The 25,022-nt window shown below is 40.4% G+C and overlaps 1 protein-coding gene across 1 annotated transcript in view; it reads right to left on the bottom strand.

The window, feature by feature from the left end:
• The window catches only part of RNF145 (ring finger protein 145), a 35,205-nt gene extending 11,527 nt beyond the window's left edge, over positions 1–23,678 (bottom strand). The window contains exons 1-4 of the mRNA XM_010143422.1: positions 23,495–23,678; positions 11,836–11,944; positions 6,154–6,245; positions 1,061–1,296 (exon numbers count right to left, since the gene is read on the bottom strand). Of these exons, the coding sequence (XP_010141724.1) occupies positions 1,061–1,296; positions 6,154–6,245; positions 11,836–11,944; positions 23,495–23,678 (621 nt within the window). The remainder of the gene's footprint in view (positions 1–1,060; positions 1,297–6,153; positions 6,246–11,835; positions 11,945–23,494) is intronic.
• Positions 23,679–25,022: the final 1,344 nt, after the last annotated feature.

The raw sequence follows: 25,022 nt of genomic DNA, 5'->3' as shown, positions 1-25,022 counted from the left end.
TGAGACCATGCTAGGTGCTCTACAGGCACAGAAGGATAATCCTGCCCCGAAGACCAATTACATACAAAATAAATAACCAGACAATAATGATTAACGTGACAGGCTGAGGCCTTGGCACAGCAGACACTTATTGCTGCCAAGTTTTTGTTTGTGTATGACAGATATGACAGCAAAGAAGAGCTTTAAAGAGGGCTTTGAAAGAGTTTAACAAGATAGTTTTCAGACTGCTTCTGGGCTAAAGAGCAGAAAATCAGTGGCCTGGTTTGAAAAAATCCAGCAAGCGGGACTGACCCCCCTGAAATAGCAGGTCAGTCAATATCAATCTTTACATTGAAATAAGAAGGATGCGTATACAACACATTTTATTTTTATATAAATAATGCAAGGTGTGATGTTTCTGTACCACTAATGGAGTGTTTTTTCAACTAAATATATATCAGATGTCAAAGTGTTAACAAAATGGATACATGTCAGATCACTCCTCTCGGTTTCTGCTAACTTTTGTTAAAGGTCTCAGCAATGCTGGTCTTCCAAAGAAAATACTACAGACCTTTCAAATCACTGTCTGCAAGGTACAAATCACCGACTGCAAGTCACTGGTTATTACAGTCAAAATCAGCTGTGGTGTTACTCTCAATTTAACACCACTGTAATTAACAAATGCTCTTCATCAGAAGGCATGTCTCGAACAGTTACTACACTTAATGTATAGGAATTACCCAATCACCTAAAGAGACCATAAATAAATTCCATTTTGTCATAATCTTGTCTTTTAGCCTGGAGCTGGGAAAGACTAAGGCAAGTCCAAGTGAAGTGGACACGCTCAGCTGGCCAGCAGCATAATTCAGACTAATGCCTTAACTGTTCACCTGTACAAATTATAAGCCACCATAATTTAAAGAAGATGTTATGGCTAGGAACAGATTTGGTTTGCTAAGAAAACATGAGTTACACACACAGTTGCACAGAATGACAGCCAAAGTATTTTTTTACTTTTTTTCACCCCCCACAAAAAGGGCTCGGACCAGGGAAAATAAAATTGTTATGTCCACCGTCTTACCTGGACAAGCTCTCTGTACGCAGATTTTGCCAAGTTATAGGGCACCAGAAGATTTGATGCCAGAAAGTAGAGAACTTCCAAACCCGTGAAAATCATAGCGAATTTGTTGATGACGACAATGGTTTCCAAAGGGACCAGGCAAAGCCGTGCCAGCAGAGGGAGCATGTGAGCAGAGAAAAGCCAGATCTGTTTTGTTTTCATGACGCAGGAGCAGAGCGTACATACCACCAGCTGACCTGAAAACGGGACACGGGATTTCATAATCAAGCTGATTATCCTCGTCAGGAAAAAAGTATTTTAATACGTTATCTTTCCATAACACAGTTATCAACATCCAGCATATTATGACAGTTCTAACTAGGACATACCTGTTACGAAACCAGGCTCCTCCTCGTCTTCTGCTGGGTCACAAGTTCCCATTTTTACACTACAAAAAGTGCCTGCTTTCACTTCACAGATTAGTGAGATGTAAACCCAAAACACATGAGGAATCATACGCAGATTAATATGAAGTCCCAGGAATAAATCATGCAGAGGATAACCCAATGAGTCATCCCCCCGTTTCCCCTAACGTTCCCAGCTCAACTTAAATCCTATTAGTATCTGTATACACAGCAGTAGCTTTTCTGAAGCCAAGCTATACCGCTATTTCATCCTGATCTATGTAAAAAGTAATTGGAGGTCCCAAATGGCTTTCAGAGCAACAACATTTACACTGTGAAGAGGAATTACTGGCCAAGAACAGCAACAGGAGAACAGCCAGGTCAGCAGCTGAGACTTCAATAATTTCATAATACCCTGAGGCAGTTGCTCAGAATTATCACTGAAGCTTGCGAGTGACAGATAATTAACAACTAAATTCTCTTTTAACAGTTGGCAGAGACACAAGCATAAGCACATCTCTCCCACGCACCCAGAGATGTGGAGGGTGGTATTCCTAGAGCCACTTTTTTGGAGGGTAGTATTTTCTAGACCACTCCAGTGTAACTGCTCCCATTAGAGGCCCTAGAAGTCACACCCTTTATTCAGAGGAAACTGGATGAGGTGAAATGTACATTGCCTGGATAAGAACGATTCTCACTCATCACTTTGCCGTAAGGAAGGAGTTTATCGCAAATTATTTAAAAGCAGAACCTTGTTCACCATCTACAGCAGCTTACAGCTGAAAGTCAAAATACGTGGTACTAAACCCAGGTGCTTATGCTGTTTTGGAGCTGCCTTTGCTACTGTTTGTATGCCACAACTCTTCCCAAAGCCAGGAGGCAGCCTTAGCAAAACAGAGAGTAACACATCAAGGCTGTTAGCATCTCCAGGTCAGCGCTAACTCCACGTGTTCACATAAGCTTACTGACCTTGTAAGCCCTTCTGGATGGGCTGGGGATGGAAGCTACCAGCAGAGAGATCACAGTACCAGGGTTTTGCTTTCATTCTGCCTGGCTTCCCTGCCTAGGAAAGGACTTCTGCTTCCAAAAATAACTGCATCTGAGCTGAAAGCAATCTCTAATCTCTACTACTTGAGCATACAAAGTTCCTTCTCCTTCACACTGCCCTCTTTCAAGTTTAAATCCTACTGTCAATTTGCTAGATGTATTTTGGAATTAGCAGATGTCTTTTCGGAACAAGCATCCCTGCTCTCAGCAAGACACTTCAGCACACTGGGTCTTACAAGCCTCAGAGAAGTTACTCTACTCATCTTTTTAGAAGTTCAGCAGACTCCAGCTCTGAAGCGTTCTCCCTCTGCTTTGTTGTTCTCTGCCCACACACGCGTTGCTACAACCCTATTTAAGATACCACCAGCACACTGCTGTGCTGTAATATTCAGGAGCCTGGCACAGGCAGCTTGCGAGGATTTCTGCAACTCATGGTAACTAAGGCAACCCAGCATCACACGAAGGGCTACAAATAACAGTGTCCAATATGTTCTAAGAATGCCATCATCTGAAATAAAATATTGCAACAACATCACATTAAACAACCCAGCACTCTGTGGGATTACTCGGAGTCTCCAACCACAAAATAGCACCTCTGAGTTGCATTTCATCTCATGCAGCAGCAAAACCTGCTCGCCTCCAACAGTGATGTGCTGAGTATGATGGTCATCTCTGCTAAACTCTCTGATCCTAAACACCAACCCAAATTTACTTGTCACAGGGGACAGAGCACTACACAAACAAAAGAAACACTAGGAGCACTTTCTCTGCACACCTCAGTCTCCATCCTCAAGTCTGCACCCTGTCAATTCTCAACCCCTTAAGGAAAGGCCTGAAAATGTTTGAAACGGAGCTTCTACTGACTGGTACTTTCCATTTTAAACTGGGGTAGCAGTACATTGGGTCAGGATAGCCAATCTCTCTCTGCAGTAAATCATAGTTTATCCCCAAGTGGGGCTGTACATTATCCGTTATCGCACATAACACAGCAGGATCAGAAGAAATTAGTTTGTACCTCCTATCAAATCATAAAGGGGTTTTAATGCTCTAGCTCTCCGCTATGACCAGCGAATCCAGCTGAATGCTTGCACTCTGTAAACTTAAATGCTGTGGACTGAAAACTGCCAGGAACAGCTAACAAACCTGACAGCTGCAATCCTCCCTGCAGCACACCAGGCTCCTCTAGTAGGGAATGAGGCAATAAGGAAGAAATCTATTGCCTTAAGTTCCTGCCCATTCTTTTCCCTTCCCAAAACCGCCATAAATACATTAAGCATTGCTGACAGGTAGCCAAAGCCTCCCAGCTTGTGAGCTAATGAAAAATGTGCAACAAGAAAGCCTATGTGGTACAGCCGCTGCTCAAGCCACTTTGAGTAGGGACCTTTATTTCATTCCCAATTTTAAAAAGCTCATGTTAAATTCTGTGGTTACATCATTAACTGGTTTGTGAAAAACAAGATGTCTTAAAGTTAATATAATTCCATTATTGTGCACTAAGAAAAAGCAAGTCTTCATGGGAGCATCGCTTCCAAATCCACACAGCTTTGTAATACGGTTCACAGCTGACGTGCTCATCCAAGAGGCAGTCTTCAAAGACATTTACTCCTTCCACCCAGCACCTATGAACCTGTCAGTAACCCTACTCAACAGTCATCAGACTGAATTCAACGCAGGGGAAGAAACTACTGTAAGAACCCGTTGAAAAAGCACTAATGAATAAAAAAGCATTAGCAAAGATAAAATCTGTGAACCAGCTGGAGTACTGTAAATCATTCCCTCAATTCTGACCAGAACTTTTAGGCACCAGAGCTGTACTAGTAGCACCATTATTCCCCCATCCACCTGCCTCAGTGTCTTTGTCAACAGCACAGCAGCACAACACTCCAGCAAGACACATAACAAGAGGATGGAGCAAAGCACCTGTATCCTCTTTTTGCTGTGAAGATGACAGAGTTCAGTGCAGTACACTCCTGAAACAAGGCAGATTGCACTGGACAAATACCTTTGCATGCTACAAACTTGAGAAAGTACTTCATATTTATACAAAACACTGTCAAGCCACATAGGCCACTTTCACAGCTCCTCCCCAAAGACAATCGCTTGCCATCAAGACTTAAGTCAGCTTTAAAAGAACAGGAGGAATTAATTATGGGGATATTAAGTATGTTAAAGTACACATATTTGCTGGGCAAGCACCTGCTTCTGAAAACAATTACAACAAGGGGACACTTCAGTCTGACACCCAGTACAACCCAAAACTGTACTGGATAAAAACAATGATCTTTTCCTCACTTATTTTTAATCCATATTAAAATCTGAATGAAGCATAACGGGTTAGACTCTCAATTTAGTTTGTCTAAACGTTACTGAATGACACATCTTCTCCTGACCTCTTCCTGACCAGGCCTGCCTGCTGCTCTGAGAAGCTCTCTGAGGAATTCTGCTTTATCATGAGATGCTGCATTGCATCCGAGAGAGATTCAAAGAACACAGCACAAACATAAAACATGCTAAAGACTTTAGTTGTACCTCAGCGCCATTTGACAAGACAGCAAAATATAAAATATTTAGAAATTCAGACGACATAAGAAATAACTAAAGATGCCTTCCTTTTCTTGTAAAATACCAACGTTATTTTCATTGAAAAAATACAGAAAGCAAAAGCCACATTTAAAAGTAAGGAAGCAGGCAAACAGGAGGCATATATACTCTGGTAGACCTAACATACTGTAGAGAAGTAAAGCCATTTCTATCTGCCAGAAACAGCTACAAGTAAACAGAAAGCAGCCGACTTTTGCCAACAGTACATGGCTGACTAAGTCTGTCAATAATCTGATGAAAAGCATAGATCTTAGTGAAAGGAATTAAGCAAGATTTTCCTTCCAAGCTTGTCTCAGGCTTAATTTTAAAATACACATGGTGTGTGTGTGTATTCCAATATCCTCTCAGTAGAACATATGGTGTGGTGTAGCAACCTTAACGCCGAATTTATTCTCTTCCAGTCAAAGTTCAAAGGGTAAGGGAACAGCCTAGAAACTCCAATTCTTCAGGATTTATTTAGGGTTTTTAGGTAGAGAAGTCATCCCTGCCATTAATCAAACACAATTTAAATGTAGTTTTGATCTGTTACTCCTTAGCTCTTTAATTAGAGCTATCCCTGGGATGCTGTTTTAAAAAAAAAAAAAAAAAAGCTTGTAGTCCTATGCACACACCCACAAATCTATTCCACCAGCTTTTTGTAACAGAATGACAGATTTCATCTATAAAGCTGATAAATGCTTGTACAACACATTCACTGACAAAAACATTACAAATACATGCTAATATTGAAAATTCTACAGTACTTTCCACCTAAATATTATTACAGACAATCCAGTCCTTCCAAATCAGATTGTGAGTCTGAGAAGAACACAGGGACAGATCATGACAAACTAGAAAACGCTTCAAAGTTCTAAGTACGAGAGTATTGGTAAATTAGTAAATCAGGCACAGAAGCAGCCAAGCAGGATACACCTCACCTTCCGTGCCTCTAACATATTAACGAGAATCACAGCTACTGGAAGTGCTAAGAGGAATTTGAACCCAAGCGGTAAAACATGCACAGGTTTCAATGGAGAGAGTTAGGCAGAGCTAATGTGCATCACAAATATTTAAAGCACTTACCTACTAAAGCAGTCATGAAACGATTCATAGACAGAGGTTCCAAGTACATTGGCCCTTCATATCCTGATTCCAACTCACTCCTCACATAATCCCTAAAAAAAAATAGAGCCACAAACTATTAAGATCCATCCGATCCAACAAGCACCAATTTATTCAATCCACACATACGTAACTTCAGTGTACAGTCAATTAGCTAAACTACAAAAAGCAATATTAACACTACTTTTACAGCAGCTTCGCTGGTGCAGGGATCTGAGGCATGACTTAAGCAAGAAGTATTATCTGTAATTAGACTCACTGCCATAGCTGTAAAAATCCTCTGGGATATCCAAGCTGTTCTAAAGAGCATGGCCTCAAACTGCTTATGGACAAAGCCTCTTAAGCACCACTCCATTTTTAAGTATCCTTATTACGTACTCTTCTTCCTAACAATAATTTATTTTCCCACCAGCTCCATGTGAAAATAGAAATTTGAGAGCTTGACAGGGAGGTCTTCCAATGTAATGCTTATCGTATTTTGCACCTCACAACCTCTTCGCATTAAATTCAAAAATAAGTATGAAGGAAAAGTGACAGTCATGGACTGGTCAGGAACAGAGTTGTTCCATAATCCTTTTATCCAAAGTGATTTAAAAGTTTAGCTTTATCCTGGGAAACTTTGATACACTCAAACTGATAGATTGCTATTGACAGATACAGTGAGAGAGTCTGAAAATCTGACAGGATATTTGTAGTATCTCTCAGAAAAGGCTGGCTAGGAGGGTGGGCTCGGGTAGCCAAGGGAGAAGGTAAGAACCTGAGGGGACTGGGCATTTTCCTACTGTTGGTGATCATCCATCAGCTCTGCCTTCCAGCAGGCTAACATGGGTAACTGCAGTACAACTCAAATATGAATTTCATGCCAAGAGCCAGCAGTCTGCACTTTCAGAAGGTGATTCTGGAAGAGCACAGCAGTTCTTCTCCAGTGGCTCCTTAATCCCCTGCCATGAGACAGCAGGCAATACTCATGACCCTCTGCATCCACATCTCCAGCTCCTTTCTGCCTTGCCCTGTGACCCTTCACTCCCTGGATGGCTGCTGCTCCACCCTGTCAGGACACAATCAACTCTGCCACCAGCAGCACAACAAAGCCTGTGCTCATGTTCATGTCTGGCTGACACTGTCCAGTCATTCATGCCTAGCTGCATCCCGTCCTGGGAATGCCAGACAGACATGGTTGGCCTGACCCCGCATGGAGCTACTGCAGTCTGTTTGCTCGAGGGGCACAGCGCTTCATTTATTATGTATTTATCTGCATCAATGAGGCAAACCACACTTGCTGGAACAGATTCAGTCAAAGTAAGGCAGACAGTAACAGAAACCACAACCAATACAAGAACTGTTTTTTTTTTATTTCAGTGCAGAAAAAAAATGCAACTCAGTGCTACTGGAAGCATTCAGTTCTCCCCAAAAATGTGCAAACAAACCCTCACACCCTTCTTCGAGTATTAGCTTGCTACCAAGAAAAGGTATTCACATTTTCATTTGCAAAAAAATCTCTGGAATTCAAGACGTACATCTCGAAGTACTAAAACAAACACTTCAAAGCCTGTTCTTCCTAGCTGACAACCCTGCCTACTCACTGCAGCTTTTCAAGTGTCACAGTATATGCAAGGTATGTTGAAATGTGTTCTTTAGACTGTAACCTACAATTAAAAACATATGAGGATTGAAAAGGCACCTAAAACAACTGATTCTAGATAGAACTTTCCCCCTTCTTATCAAAATATAGCCAAGCACAAGATGGGCTGGGTTTTTTTCACCTTCCAACATCCAAATGGATGTAAACTTTGGGACAAAGTTGAGTCGGTTTTTAAATTCATTTCTTAGGAACCTGCAGAAAGCACTTTCAGAAAGCATTAGCAACACAAACAGGATAATTCTGAGTTATAAAGGGAGAAAAATATAACACCATCTACTATATGCTGAAGACGACTTTTTGTATGAGCAATATCATGCTCCATCGTCAAGTATCGGGTGAAAACACCGGCTAGTTCTAAACTGTTACAAGAAAAGCGGGTGAAGACATCATGTTTCTTCTATATCTGTCAGGAAACAGGTTACAAAATCGCTCAGGACCCCGACTGCAGCAAGGTGACATCACGCAACTTAGCTATGACATACCACCAAAGCTGCACTTACAGTTGCTTCTTCAACACCAGGGACCGGCCTGGAGATGACCCAAATTCATTCAAGCCATGTTCCTTGTCATTGCCTATCTTATTCAGTCATCTCCACAGGCCTGTACTTGGCTTAATTCTTAAAGTAACTCTCATTAGCTGAGTTTTTGGCCTACCAGCTTGGAGAAGCAATGTTTTAGGATCTCCTAAATTTTTTAAACAGTATTTGTAGATGATGTCTGAATAAGGAAAGTCAAAGCAATGATTCCCTTATTACCAGTGCAAACACAAGGATCTTTTGGCACAGACACCAATCAGAAGATGCCTTGAACAGCTGCAGTGCCATACAAGATGCTGAGAAGAGCAAGTGCCTGCTCTCAATTTTGATCAATTAAAGCTGTATTAAGCTGCAGCTTTTACATTTGAGAATTGTTCAATTTATTGCAGCAATGTAAGAAAACAAGAATGCTAAAACCCATTATTTACTAGTTAATGAAATGGACTGAAACTACATTATTTCCTCAGAAAATGAGGATGTAAGAATAAAGCTTTGATCCGATTGCCTGCTGTTCATTCAGGAGATGCATTCGCAGCCTCCTTTAATCAAACTGCTGGACTAAACTCACAGACAGCCATGACTAACGTTGCTCTAAAATGTAAAGAGATACAGTACTTCATACATGACTTTTTTTTTGCTACTGAAAGGTCTTCTCTTATTAGAAATATGTTTGGTAACTGACTGACATAAGGCACAGTGGTCATCTGACCCAATTGACTCATATCGGTGACATTTACTTTGGCTGATTAATCCCCACAGTCAACATCAAACACACACTCAGATGTTTTAAATGTCTACAGACAGCCTTCAAATTAAGTGTATTTTAAGATTATCCACAAGAAACAGTTCGGTCTCTTGTTCCCCCTCATCTTCCCATTCTCAGCTCTGCAAGGCTCAACGCTTGAAATACAATCATAACAGAACTGCAAAACACAAAATAAGATAATGATGTAGAATCCATCTTTTGCATTAATAGCGGGTTTAGTTGTATAGTTTCTTTTCTGCATAACTGCATCATTTATTTTCCAAAGTTTTAGTGCTGGAAAAGGGGAAAAGAAATGTGATCCTTTTACAGAAGACATTTAGGCAGCTAATATAAAATAAAACCAGCAGCCATTTTCCTTGTCAGGAGCAGCAGGATGTAGGTTTTTTAAAGCCGACTTCTCCTTTTTCCATAAACAGATGGTGTATTATCTCCCACCAAATTGCCAGGTTAACATGCTACATACGAACGTAGCATCTTCTTGGACTCCAAGTATTCACAAATATTGGCTAATTGATCTATACACATTAAGGTAATTCCCAGCCTTGCAGGTAAGGAAACAAACACTTAGGAAGTTATATGACTTCTCAAGGTCACACAGACCTGGAATTCTGAAGTCAGAGCTTAACTAAAAATTCAGATATTCTTATTCCCAGACTTGCAGCTGAACTGCAAGCTATTTCTGGGCTGGAAAAAAAGCACTGAGAGCTGAAGTCTTTCAACAGCTCAGAATTTCCAGGACACTGCAGAGTCACAAGTGCCAGATGATTCTGGTCTTGTTCTATAATTTGCATTAACCAAACCGGCCTCAATACGAGACCTCTTCATCAGTCTTAAATAGCATCCCAACCGGTAGTGCAAGGAAGAAAATCACGTTTTCAGCCCTAAGCAGAATTATTAACAAAACCACTCAGGAACAGCTTGCAAATGTGACTACTGTATGTCTTGTTACGATCAGCCTGCTCAACAGACCCATCAACTGGAATCGGATAGTTCTGGCAGTAAAGAAGTAGCTCCACTAACATGACATTTGTGTGCCACGCTTTACTATTTTCAATACAAAAATTAATGGGATTCAAAATTTCTTTTGAAAAGCTAATGCAAGTGTCGCTCCCCGGATTATGCAGTGGCTTCTGCTGAGATTCCCTTGCACGGTGCTTCCTTCCAAACCAGTCAGTCTCCTACCTAGGGAATGGGTAAGCTCACTCACAAGTGTTAGCAACCACATTTGCTTTGCAAAATAGCTAGGGAATACTGCTGGACTATTTGAATCCAAGACATCTTTTAATTAAACAGTTTTTGTGCCAGTTGATGCAAGATTTAATTAAAGTCTTTATTAACTCCCTGCAGAAGCATCAAATAGAGAAAGCTCAGTACAAACACACCGAACGCTCCAAGTGGTAGTCATCTAGAGTGTGTCAATGAAGACTGTAAAGTCTCAAACCCCACAAAGCAACCAAAGTCATCATTCACATTACATAGAAACACAAACCAAAGAAGTATTTAAATCAAACGCAGTGCTGTCCCTTAATGTACCAACCAAAATCCATACCATCTCCCTCTCTTTTAAAAAAATTAAAGATTCAGAATGGCATGAAGATCTCTAGCTGTAAATGTTCTGGACCAAAGCCCTGTATCTGATGAGTATCTGTTACTAGCTTTATTTATAATTCAAAACAAGTTCTTAAATAAAGTTTAGATTGCTTTTTCTACTAAGTAAGCCCTCAATCCCATAAACATCCATAAATGGTATCTATAACCCTCATCCATTCAGGGAATCATTAACTGCAGTTCTGACAGCTACAACAGTGACATGCCAAGTCACCACAAAACCTTCATTAACACTCCCCTGAACTGCAACACACCAAGTAAGAGATTCCAGCAAATGCTGTAGAACAATTTTGATGCAGAACTAACAAACCTATTACTTCATTTAAATCACTCAAAGGCACATTTTCAAATGTCTCCCATCAGCAGGCACCAAAATAAATCAGGCTCAAGTTCGTATTTTCAAAACTTCCCATGCAAAGCCATTAATGTAACAGCACTCTCCTTGGTTCCAATTGAAGTTCTTGTTGGTATGACAGTTTACATTGGCTGTCAATGGATTTAACTGGAGACAAACAAATTAAGATGATCAACTCTGTCTTGTCTGACTCACGAGTTCTTCAGCCTCTTGCTCTGCAAAACGTTTTTTCTTTTGTTTTCATTGCAAAATACATTACACAAAGTTGAATTTAATAATAAATTCCACTATTAGTTTCTTCTACCATCTTCCTTCTGCATCTCTATTTTCTCTCTCATCACAGGTACCAGAAAACTAAAAGTAATGTCCTGTCTGCTGTAGAATGCTTGTGTTGAAAGTATGTTAGACAAGCCACTGAGTAACTCAGATCACTACAGCAGAGGCCACATTTAGTCTTGTGGTGTTTTCTCCTCAGATTAAAGGATGTTACGCTCAAAAGGAATGTCAAGCTACATTTCTGTAAAGTCAATGAAAATACACCAGAACTACCTGATTGCACATTTAATTCTGTAAACTTTTTCAAGACCAAGAACAGCAAGATATATTTAGGTGTCTGGCATAGAAAAAGGGCCTCCACAAAACCAGACCTATCCCATTTACACAAGATATCAACAAAACATCAGTCATTTTTCCAATTCCCAAACCAAGCTAACAAAATTAAGCCATTTACTCTCACCTGGAAATTTGGTGCCCAGCATAAAGCAGCAGTGCAGTCAAAAAGTACAGGTAAAGCTGAACCAGGTGTTGCCTTGGTAAAGTTAGAAGCACAACACTTAAGATGTAACCTGTAACAAAAAGCAGAGGTTAAAATTTAAAAAAAACAAACCCAAACTATCTCATCTCAAATTTCTTGATATGATTTAACACTCAAGTTATTCACATTTCTTTACCTTTGTTTTAATTTGCTTTTAAAATTCATGTACTTTTATTTCCCTCTCATCAAAACACAAAGCATGAAAAAACCTGCCACTCTTCCTTTTTTTCCCCCATGAACAAAAATATCTCTATCAGCTGCTCTAAGATTACATCTAGAAGTCAAGAAGTGGACTTGATCCACAGAATTTTAACAAGACTTAATTTACGCAACCTATATAACAAAGGAAACACAGGCCTAGGTCTCCCTCTTCTTCCAAGGGAAAGCAAGTTGCAGTGTTTCAGGGAAAAAAGCCTATCCACCCAACAGCCTCCGACAACTGATGTAAAAATCCTTTTCTTCAAGCTAAGGACACACACACCTTTCCGTGCTGATTAGCATTACGCATTTTAATTCTTCCACTGTGTCTTCATGGTTTACAGACACTTTGCACTCCCATAATTTGAGATGGGGACATACCGGCTGTTCTCCATACCAGCAATATTAAAGCATATCCAAGCTATTAGTGCTGCATAAAACCAAGGACAAGACTCGCACAGCCTAGGACCTGCCAGCATTTGCATCGGCAGTTCTCTCTTCTTGCCAGCGTTTAGCGAGACTGTGGAAAAAGACCCAAAGCAGATACAGCTTTGCTCTTCAGGACCGCAGCCTGGCTGCTCAGCAGCCTCCCCAACAAGCAGATCCTGTTTTTCATACTTGCTCTCATTACTTAAATAAAGCAGTACTTTGAACCCCCTTCACAACCGGGTACGTGTCCGTCCTCTTCTCGTTCCCAGACAGACTGCAGGTCAAAACCCAGCACATGGTGCCCTTACTAATCTTTACTTCCAAGCTCTCCATCACAATGCAGTACACTCACGCTCTTTCTGAAGGTCAGCTTAAGTGCCTGGCACTGAAATCCATTTAGGAAAAAACCCAGCAATTGCTAACAACTTACCTGCAGCTGAGAAAAAATGCTTTAAAAGAACTTATCCTGACATTTACAGCTGTACTAGTCACATTACATTTAAAGTTTCATCCATCTATTCAACAACACTAGGCACTGCCTTTTTAACTGAATTAATTTATACTTTGAGATTTTCAAAAATCCTTAAGAAACTAATGATTTATTGTGTTTAATCTAGAGTTACATGTCAAGAACACAGAATGCTCCAGTATGTGTAGAAGATGTAGCTTCAGTGTCAGTCAGTATTTATGTAGAAGTATTTCAAGGCTACTTAATATCTTGTCACCTTCAATAAGCCATTTCTGTAAAATTCTACCGTGTAGGTCTTCAAGAAGGTAACTCATTGCACGCTCCTAGGAAAGGCATCAGACCCATAGGATGCCAAGCAAAGACTGATTCAGATATGCTGGATGATAGGAGTGATGTTAGACAGACAAAGCATATTTACTTACCTGTTTAAAAATACAGATGTATAACTTAAAATTAAAGTTGATTTTCCAAGTACTTTCAAAAAGTAGATGTGACAAGTTACACATCTGTCTGAGGATGTGCCTTTTCAAAAAGCTGAAATCACTGATAGCTTCTTTGATTAAAATGAAGTATCACAAAAGTCACCATCACTAGTTTCTGTACAATATCCACCTGATCATTTACAGAAATGATCAGGGGGATGGAACCCCTCTGCTGTGAGGACAGGCTGAGGGCTGGGATTGTTCAGCCTGGAGAAGGCTCCAGGGAGACCCTAGTGCGGCCTTTCAGTACTTAAAGGGGGCCTATAAGAAAGACGGGAACAGACTTTTCAATAGAGGTGGTAGTGACAGGACAAGGGGTCATGGTTTTTAGCTAAAGCGGGAGATTTCGACTAGATATAAAGGAAGAAGGTTTTTTTACAATGAGGGTGATGAGACACTATAACAGGTTGTCCAAAGGGGTGGTAGATGCCCCACCCCTGGACATTTCAGGCCAAGTTGGACAGGATTCCGAGCAACCTGCTCTAGTCGAAGCAGGTTGTTCACTGCAGGGGGGTTGGACTAGATAACCTTTAAAGGTTCCTTCCAAACCAAACCATTCTACGTTTGTATGGGTTTTATCCTGATCTCTTTCAAGGGGGCTGAAACACAGCACAACAGTGGTTTCCTTCTAGCAACTGTTTTATACAGAATAACATGATTCTAGTTAACACAACTCAGCAGATGTTCTACATCAGTCTTCTTAGCAAACACCTGTATTTTATGGAATCCACTTCTCTAATCACCATCTTCCTTCTACCAAATACACAAATGACAAGGGCAGGAACTCCTCAGGAGGATCTCCATGAGGACATTAAGTTTGCACCGCACCGTGGCACCATAAGCCAGCTCCAGCACCTCTCACACCATCTGCAGCCATTCTTAACACCTTGTCTCTGCTATACTCACCTTCCTTGATTGCTTAGTTAGTTAGGGACAGTTCTCTCTGCAGAACAACTCACGTGGCACAACCACATACCCGTCCAGCACTTCAGTCAACCTCTCTAAACCCTTCCTTCTCACTGTAGCCCGTGTCTCACCTTCAGCTGGAGAACCAGATAGAGTATATTATGCAGTCTTTTATTCCTCTATTAGTCTATAAATAGTTTAAGAAAACCTGTTTACTGTATCTAGATTTAAGCTCCACCACCTTCTTTACCTTATTCTATCACATGGAGATCTGCTCCCTGGCCACATCCTGATGTACTTGAGCAGAGCTAAGATAATTTCTGAAAAACTGCTCCCCGACACAGCTATGTTTCACAGGAGTATTTTAGAAGTGACTGAAGTTCATTCTTTTCTATGTGATCACAACTTTAGCTAAAGTATAGCAGGACATATTGAAAGAGTGAAAAAAATGTCCAAACACAAATCAGAAGATGAGAAGATTGCTTTCACATCTGTGCCTTTTCAATAGAGGGCTTCCAAACAGCACAGATGCTTACAACACTGCACCAGGAAGCAGCACAAGACAGCCAAGGTTACTGCAGAAGCTTGAGCAATGAACTCCACCGCTCATGAGTTTGGGCTGGAATTCAAATGTTCCCTTTGAAGCAGCCGTTTGCTGTAATTGTTAGATTTTGAAGAGGGGGAGAGTAAGAGACATTTAAAGTAGTTCCCTTTCACTCTTATTTACAATTCCCTCTTGTCACTTGATAAGAGAGATATTTCGACACACTTCATACTGCAGTATTTGCATTTTTGCTGCAGAGGCCCTGTTCCCACAGTGGTACCAACCTCATTTTTATCAATAATGCCTCTGCCAAAAAAAAAAAAAAAAAAAACACACCCGAAAAAAAAATTCATTACCTAACTGTCTCATTGCAGAAGAAGAGGAAGATAAGCTCAACTGCAAAAAAAAAAAAAAAAAAAAAAACACACCCGAACAAATAATTCATTACCTAACTGTCTCATTGCAGAAGAAGAGGAAGATAAGCTCAAATTCAGACATACCAGCAGCAATATCCTATTCCCTTTGGTCTTGCCAGGACAAATGATATAATTAGTGTATGGCATTAATGAGATTCCACTTCTAAACAAAGGACCACGAAATGAAATTTCTCACAACAGCTTTCCCATCGAAATCATTACATTCTGTTTTCATTTGTACCTCCTCTGTCACAAGAAAACAGGATGCTGCTAACATATATCCTTTTGATATATGAGAGCTTCTCCACACTGAAGGATTTACAGTTTGAGAAACAGTCACTTTACTGGGTAACCTGCAGACATAGGCGAACAGTAACTTACACCCACTTCCACCCAAAGCCTTCTGAGCTCTGCATCTGCAGTGAGCGCTCCCCCTCCACTGACAGACGCCACGCACGTTATTGGCGCTCTTGGGACTTGGTGTATTGTCCCTTCTAACTCACCAAGGATCTTCTGTTTCAGTGTAAGCAGTGAAGCTCAATTCCTGCCCTGGTGAAGAGACTGTTTTAACACTAACAGCAAAAAAAAGGTAAAGACAAGTGAGGGTTAACTCTTCCCTGAATACAGTAGTAGTGCCCTAGTGCTAGGCTACCAAAAAAACAAAAACAAAAGAATTGCACTCTTAGGCTTCTAGCTATAACACGCACTATAGAAGACCCATTCTGCCAAGCTTACAAATACAAACCCACCACTTGGTACCTATTCAGAAGCACAAGGAAGCAGAGAACTTCCACTGCTTCTCAAGCAAAACGGTACAGATTTAGGTCCCAGTGGAGAAAATTAACTATGAAAACAATAACAAGCAGAAAAGCTAGGTTAAACATTGCCAGACAAAAACACATGTATTAACAAGCTCATGACCTCATTTACAACTTGTTGACTCAGCTAGATGAAAACCCCTCACTGTGCGATGCTCATTGTTACGGTAAGCAGCAGCTCCCAGACCGCCTTTCAGCAGCCTCTTACTATTTGTGTATCACCAAGGCGTTTCCCAGCTTCTCTCACTCCGTGCTACCTCTTCGTCGACCCAGGTGTCTGAGTTTTATTGACATGCTGCACACAACGAAGGCTTCTGCAACATGATCAAAGTCACAACCCATCCACTTCAAGAAACATTTTAGAGCTCATTTGCATGATTACAGATCCCTTGTGTCCACTTCACATTATTACTCAGTTTCCTGCAGGTTTAGTCTAAAAATGAGTACTTTGCACATGAAAGAGTTCATAAGATTTCTTAATAAAACCACATCATCTCTTGGAGTTCAGAAAGTAACAGCACAATTGCTTGGATTTTTACCATTAAATTAATTGGGAGATTCTAACTTCCCACTCACCCATATCCTTTGAGGCTAAAATGTCCATCTTAAGGTGACTTACAAAGCAAGCTGCTCTGAAGCAGCGAGTTGTGAGCCGCAGAATACCATCAAAACTCCTGTCTCTTCTGACTCAGTGCAGTAGCAGTGTACCACTAAGCCATTTCATTTCAGCCTAACCCTTGACTGACCTCATTTCGGTGTACTGAGACAACTATCTGGCCACAACATGAAAGTACCAGTAACACAGGACAGACTTCTGAAGAATGATATTTGATAGGGCACCTTTATTTTCAGTGTGTTTAATTCTCAGGATAACCAGTCATCAGACTGGTTACACATCAGTTTACACAGAGATTTAATAAACTATATCTAAAACATCTATCTCAAGAGTGGATGATTTTTAAAAGATAAACTTTAGAGTTTGTAGTAGCTAAAGACAAGATGCAGAAGCTGCCAGGAAGATTCTGTGGCCTCTTCACTGGAGGCTAGCTCCAGCCCAGAAGGAACCCTAGCAGCCACTTATTTTTAAGTCACATAAAAGGAGAGGCAATAAGCTCTAGTACATCCTCAATTTATATAAACATCCTGTGGAAGACAACTCAGCAACTGAATTCACTGGGACCGCTATGCTGTCCTTCTGAGAGTGAGACTAGTTCTAGACTCTTACAAAAGGCAAGGTCATACAGAACCCCTGTCACCTCACAGAAGAGCCTCTCCTGCATCAGAGGTGGCTCAAACACGCGAGTCATGCAAAATTCACTCCACTGAAATCAACCTAGAAGCCAAGTCATTCAGAGTACTTGATATGGAAATCCTGACAAGCAGCCACCGCCAGCACAAAGGGTAGTACTCATCTCACCTGTCCCACCATGGCTGAATACCCATTCAAGGCAGCATGAGCATAGTGGGCTTTAAGATGTTCTGCATTTTTGAAGGAGTGATGTTTTTGTGTGGCAATGCCAAGGCACACCCCTTCCTCACCATTCCACTCAGCCAGAGCTGCCCAAATAAACATTGCTCACTCCCAAGAAGTTCTACACTTTGAACTAATGTGGCAAATACTTTGCCCTTTAGAAAATGTTGAAAAATTATTTCTAAACTGAGAAAGCACACATCTAAACATCTGCACGAGGAGATCAGTATCTACCCAGTCATGGAATAGTGCAACTATGAACAGAGATGAGAAATCCTGTTACCCACATCTGCACATCTCAGTGAAAATAATGCCAACAAAACAATCTACTCATTACTGGGGTACTGCCATCAGTTCCAACAGCTGTTTCTTGAATTTTCACATGCGTGACAGATTGGGCACTCTAAGTACAAATAATCCAAGAACTGCGTTCCTTACAGAGATTTGCAGTATTGTCTGAAGAAATAAAATGGACTTTTTGTTCTTGTTCTGCCATACGATTCAGAGGCTATCTCTCTAATACAGCATACCTAATGACCAGAATTGTGGGACTAATTACAATCATGGAGAACTTGAAGAGTCCTGGAAAAGAACACAGAAGTAGAACCGTAACAATACAGTCACAATGAATTCTAAATTATGAACACAAATTGCCATGTCGTCAGTAGGCCTGTACTCAGAGTTGACTGAACCTCAAAATTTTAAGCAACTCCTTTCAAGCAAGTTGCTAATTTTATTATTTAAAATAAAAAGCTATGTAGGTTGCCAAAACCAGATACGAGCTTTATTCAGAAAAGTTACCGTATGCTAGAAAGATGCTTGGTAAAAAGCCTGTGACACTAAGGAAGCAGTGTAAGAATCAGCAGTCTCTGGAGTTGGAAAGAGAAAAAAGGGTATGAGATATTCTGAGCACAGCACAGTCTCTACCCTCTTCTGCGTCTACACTGCAGCACACACTGCATTTTACCCAAGAGAACGTGAAGACATAGCAAGTAATTTTTTTTTAAGAAATAAAGACGCAAGTCCACGTCATAAAATTGTATTTGGTTAAAATATAGCTACATTTTAAAATAGCAACACTCAGAAAATAGTTCTGCTCCCCATTTATCTAAATGGTACTGGCCAGAGGGGGACAGCACACATGGGAGAGCAAAGCCAGAGATGCTGAATCTTCGCAGCACCTCATCTTTGTATGCATTAACTGCGTTCACACACCTAGTCAGGCATCCTCTTCTCACAATTTTGGTAAATTTGCTCCTGGAATGAACAGACTGCTTCTTTCTTCTCAGGCTGAAGCTTCACCTTTTCCTGTGTTTGTATCAGAGTACTGTACCTTTCCTCGTTAAAAGGCTCAAAAAAAGCAATCCAAACAAAAGATCTTCTAATAAATGCACGAGAGCTTAAGGAAAAGCAGGCAGACCAAAGTAGAGTGCAATCAGACACAGGATGGCAGTAAGCTCAGAAGGTTTCTCCTCCCTCAAGCCCCATTTTTCAAGTCAGCATTCCTAACAAGCAGTTCACACCCAGCAAGCGATGCGACGACGCAGTGAAGGCATTAATCACACAGTTCAAGAAACTGTGATTACAAACAGGGCTTGAAAGATGACACACCTTCCACCTATTCCAAGTATTTCAACAGTTTCCTTACATTTTCCCCAATGATTTCTTTCTTTTTTAATGACAAAGAATGCAGTTTAAGATTGAAAACTGTTCTTATTTTTAGTCTTAGGTAAGAAAACACCGTATTTAGGGTAATTCCGTGCCTCCAGTATGGCAGTGACTTAAATTCCAGCTCTGACTATGATTACAGGTTAACCTTATGACTCTCCTCATCTAGCTCAGTATTTACCAGTTCACATAAATAGCACTGCTTTGTCCTTCATAGGAGGAAATTACATGGTTTCAACTGTTTCCACCTTCTTCATCAAAAGAGTGGAAAAAGAAGCGACTGTCTTTTCAGAGCTGCTCTACAGTGCAGAAGAAAACACTGAAGCCTGGTAGTAGCTCAGTTTGCTAGTCTGCCCAACCTAAGCTCTGAGATAAAGCCATTTCAGTTAGCATAGATCTTTCCTTGAGGAAAGGCTACTTTAAGTTAATACAAAGTGATTTTAATTAAATCTTAATGAAACCACAGCAACCTGTAACAACTGTGGACAAATGGTTGGTTTGCTTTCTAAGCTTCTTTCCTCCCCATACCCTTCTACCTGTAACAGACAGCACAGCAACTGTCAGAATTATAGCTAGTAATACAGTACACTGCACACGAATTCATCACTTGCTACTCTTCAGCCAGACCGCCTGGCTGGGTTACCAAAACAATTAAATAGGATGACTTGGAGAATTCGAGAAAGAGTTCTGGGACAGGAGTGCTTATTGACAAGAACTCCTAAACACTCCAGGAAGAACCACAGAATGTACTTTCACTTACAGGTCACATCTGCAAAAAAGGATTATAAATCCGGATTTTTCAATATTCTTGTAAGGAAAAAAAGCATATATATTTTATTGTATTTAAAAAGATGGCATGAAAGAGACAGATTATAGAAGCAAACCTTCCATGTGACTCCTTTCAGAGGGCAAAAGAACTTTTACTATTTTAAATATAATTTCTGACTGGATATCACTAGTATGTGCACCTGAATTTGCATAGCAACCCCATTTTATGCAATTCTTGCCTGTCATATTATATGCAATAGTTATGGCAAACTGCCAAAAAAAAAAAACCCCAGTCACATACACAGGTCAACTCATGCCAAGCATCTCTAGCAATTCTAAATTAAGTTCTCTATAAACGGTCTGGCAGATGTCCTGTAAGATGTACCAAAGGCACTTCCAGACTACTGGGTGTGATCAATCAAGTTTTAAGCTTGAGGTGTTCCTGTGACCATCAAGTATGAATTTACACACACACAGAGCAAATACTTTTCAGCAGACACATACTGGAATTGTTGCTTAACTAAGTTTGACATTTGTCTTTTTAAGCACACTTGGCAAACCCAGGGAAGTTTTCAGAAGGGAAACACATTCTTAATGGTGATTCTAGAACATAATTCAAATGCAGAAAAAACAGCATTATGAAATAAAATGACCCAAACTTTAAACACAAGAGCTTAAGTCCACACTGAGGACTACTGCAGATCATCCTTTTACGCTTGAGGAGGTCTTTTACGGCTCCCGAAGCAGCCACCACAGTGCCATTTGATAGATAAAGTTCATCAGCAAAGTTACTTGCAATTTTTTCTATGTGAAATTAATCTGTTAAATTTCTGGTTAGAATTGGAGAATGTAATCTCTGCTGTTTGCATTGCTTACCCATATTTAGTTAAAGTTCAGGCAGTTGAACTTGAGGTTCAGTGGTTATCAGGACTGAATATTTTCCTTTACTAAAGCAGATGAGGGCTCTTTCATCAAAGGATATGAAAGGGAAAAGCTGTATCAAAGGACAAATTGCATTCTGAAGACTTTTATTATAGTCCCAGTACTGCTAACCAGAATGACAATCACACTGTAACATACAACACCTCACCTGATCAAAAAGATTGGCTTTTCAAACTTGGAGTCAAATGGATTGAAGAAAACAAGCACATCTAACAGAAAAGGCATTCCTAGTAACTAGGAATTCCCAGTTCTGAGCAGATTTCCAGCTTGGGATCCTTAGTTCCAGGAAAAGGTTCACAATATCTAGACTGGTAGAGTTTATTGATTTTTATGGCTCTCTAATCAAATTGTTGCTTGAGTATCTGCCTGAGATAGATGCACCTAATTTCCTAAGCTGCTGGAAGCATTTCTATGATGTAGTATCTTACACTGCTTATATAAGAAATTCTGCAATTGTTTGAGATTGTAAAGCTGCCACAGCATTTGCTGATACTGTGCTTCCTAACTGCAAATATAAACAGAGGCTAATCTGCTTTATTTAGAAAAAAAATCATGTTGAAACATATTGACAGTAAGTGGTTATTTAAATTACACACTGACAGTTAATTTTCCCCAACATATCTTAAAGAAGCTTAATTTCCCAAACTGGTAGAAAAGTATTTTGTTTTTCTTACAAATCCAATTTATATATTTTTATATAGCACTTTAATTAAGGTTATACTCTAAGCTGACACAATTAAATCTATATAAAAGCTCATGTAGGCATGCAAATTGATTTACCCCTGACACAGCTTAACAAAACCCAACAACCAAGTAACTGAAACACATCAACTTTATTTGAAAAGTACTAGCTAAGTTTTGTCACTGAAAATTGTCTGAAAATCTTTTAAAATGAGGAACTTGATTGATGATTTAGAAGCCCTTCCTGATCAGCAGCTACCAGGTACAGCAGTAAAAAGTACAGACTCTCAACACTGTAAAAGTAAAAGAACTGCTGAGTAATTGTGCACCAGCACAAAAGCACCACTTTTATGAAGAGCCACAGTCAGAATCCACTGGTTTACTACTAAAATAGCATCCAGGTGAGAAACACTTTAGTAACACCACCCATTGTCCCTGCAGCACTTTTTACCGGGGTATCTCAACGTACTTAAGCAAGAACAAGGTTATCAAATGACTATAAAGGGGGCCACATCACAGCTGGCAACTATCCACTAACATCTTGACAGCACAATTGTTACTTCTATGATAGAACCTGAGCCCATAAAGTAATTCCTAAAAGGTACTTGTGTGCGTGTAAGTGCAAGAGAAAGCCAGCTGTGGTTACATGCCACCATAGTCCTGCATCACACTCAAAAGCAACAAACCGTGCTGTCTCCCACAAGCATATGAAAAGGGCACAGAACTGCAAAGCTAACTTTCTGCACTAGAAGTACATTGCTATCCCAGCACGAGTGCAATGCAGCCACGGTGAAGAAAGCCACATGCATTTTTAATGGCAGTAAATAATTTTGAGAAAACAGACATTTAATAGATTTAAAAAGTCACATGCCAACACTTACACAGTTGGGATTAAAAACCTGGACATGCTACTTCGAAAACCCACAGTCCTCTAACTACTTAACTAAAGGGTGTTTCCTTTAGCTGACTGCATTACATCTTCATCCTCCAAAGCCATCTACAAGGAAGAAACACTGCAGAGTGGGAAAATTATATGCTAGCCATTTCCTTCCAAGCTAGGCAGTACTCAGGCTGCTATCAACCTTAACAGCCTGGCTCCAATCCCTAATTAACGCCATGAGCAGTCACCAGATGAATCGCATACCCACCTGGAGAGCACGTCCCACAGCCTCAGTCCTTTCACCTCCTAGAAACAGATGTCTGGCATTCCAGAGCTAGACTTGCAGGCCAAGGTTCAAACCTCAACTCCCTGAGCTGTGTTAATAATTTTGTCCATTTATCTGCAACACAAGGACTTGTCACCTGCTCTAATCCAACCAAGGCTGTCAGCTGAAGAGTCATATCCACGCCGCACAGAAAGGGAACCTTCTGGTGCTGTGGTCACAGCCCAAACCAGGCAACTTGTTCCCTAGTCTCTTTTCAAAGCCAGTGATTTAAGTACAACTCTGGTCTGCACAGTGTTTCACTGCAGTTTTCTCATCAGTCAGACACAGCCCGAAGTCACTGTGCTACTCTTTCAGGACATCAGTTGTGTTTCCAGACACCATTTCAAGACACAATGATTTACATATCAAGACTAAATACCAAAGTCCATTAGAAGACCCCAGATAGGATTTCTTTACTGCTAACATAAAAGAGTCCCTTAAGCAAAAGTGTACGAAGAAGTGTAACAGAAGTGTAACAGCCATCTGTTGTAATCAATCTACTATCATGCTATCGCCAAATTCTTGTAGTAAGAAAAATTGTATTTATTACAGTAGTGTTTTCTCTTGAATGCATGTAGACTTACCCACATAATGCATATTAAGAGCCAAGTACTTGTACTGGAAGAGAGGGTTGTTGTGCAGGCTACTTCTTTGGATCTGCTGGAAGAATGAGCTGACATCCCATCTGTACAAGACATCCAACAGCATGATGCTTGGGACCCTTAGGGCCACATTTAATACTGCCTCCAACTTCTCCTTTGCAGCCATTCTCCTCTCTTTCTGTGAATTGGCAGCAGACTGTAAATAGCACAAGAGAGAGAAGAGTAATCAGATCAATCTCACTGTACAAACAGCTATTAGGCTTTGTGACCATATGAATGGGGCTTCCTGTGCAGCCAGAAACGACAGAATGAATCAACCGAGTTAAATTCAAATCCAGACAGGACAACTTCGGGGTTTGCTACATTAAGCTCAATTGGCCAGCAATTTTTCTACGGTGATACTGTAAAATGAGGAAGGGGAGGGGAGCAGGTTAATGACAAAAATGCTCAAAGAGTGCGCATCAAATAAGCCTTCATTCTTATTTGCACTAATTTAGCATCCAAGGTCCCAGCAAAAGACCCCAATGTACAAGGTTCCACATAAACATTAACACAATAAGCTTTAGAAAGCAAACACTCAATAATCCTTAGAAAGCAAATACCAACAAAATTCAGACACTACCTCCACTTAACACTATTTTTATGCCTCTCAAATAAAACAACCACCAACTAAAGTAGTTCTTAGAACATTTTAGATTTACTTCCTTAATGCAAATTGAAATAGATTATTTTCCAACATCTAAGATTAAAAAAATAATTTGTGATTAACATTTATGAAATTATATATTTATGGAATTTGAGGGCTATGGCTTTTGAAGATCAGGACAAATAACCTAACTATTCTACCTATTTACCATAACTGACTGTAAGGAATTAGGCAAACAAAAGACCACGTCCTCACTCCAGAGTACTAGAAGGTAATTTAATTTTGGAGTTTGTGATCAAAGATGGATGGTGCAAGACAAACGAGGGGCATGTTTTTTTTTTTAAACAGGAAGAAAATAGTGGTCCACCTCAGCATCTCAAAAGAGATCTAGTCACCAACAGAACCATTTGGAAGAGCAAAAGGATCCCTTCCCACATCCTGTCAGAGCACTGCCTTCAGCTGAGACAGACGCTCCTAAATGAAATGTGCTGGTTTTGCCACCTCCCAGCTCTAGGAAGAGTATCCACCCTAGGCTGTATTCCTGAGCCACCAATTACATACGCTGCGTTAGAGAAGCGCGGTTGAAGTATCTGAGGCCAAGGTAGGATTGATCCAGCAAGCAGCCACTCAAAACAAGTAAAACCATCAGCTGCAGCATGATCAGTCCCCAGAGGAGCTCAGCCTTAAGAAAAGGCTCCCAATCATTAGGGGGACAACTGGAAATACCTGCACCCTGACCAAAAAAAACCCAGAAAAATCTGTACTTGGAACTGCACTTTTAAAATGAAGTTTCACAGGACTTTATTCATATTGTCCTTGTGTAAGTTTTAAAAGATTCTGCAGCCGTCGTAAGTTTTATATTAT

Source organism: Buceros rhinoceros, unplaced genomic scaffold (assembly GCF_000710305.1).
Source record: "Buceros rhinoceros silvestris isolate BGI_N320 unplaced genomic scaffold, ASM71030v1 scaffold28149, whole genome shotgun sequence".
Taxonomy (NCBI): Eukaryota; Metazoa; Chordata; class Aves; order Bucerotiformes; family Bucerotidae; genus Buceros; species Buceros rhinoceros.
This window is presented reverse-complemented; position numbering and strand designations above follow the sequence as displayed.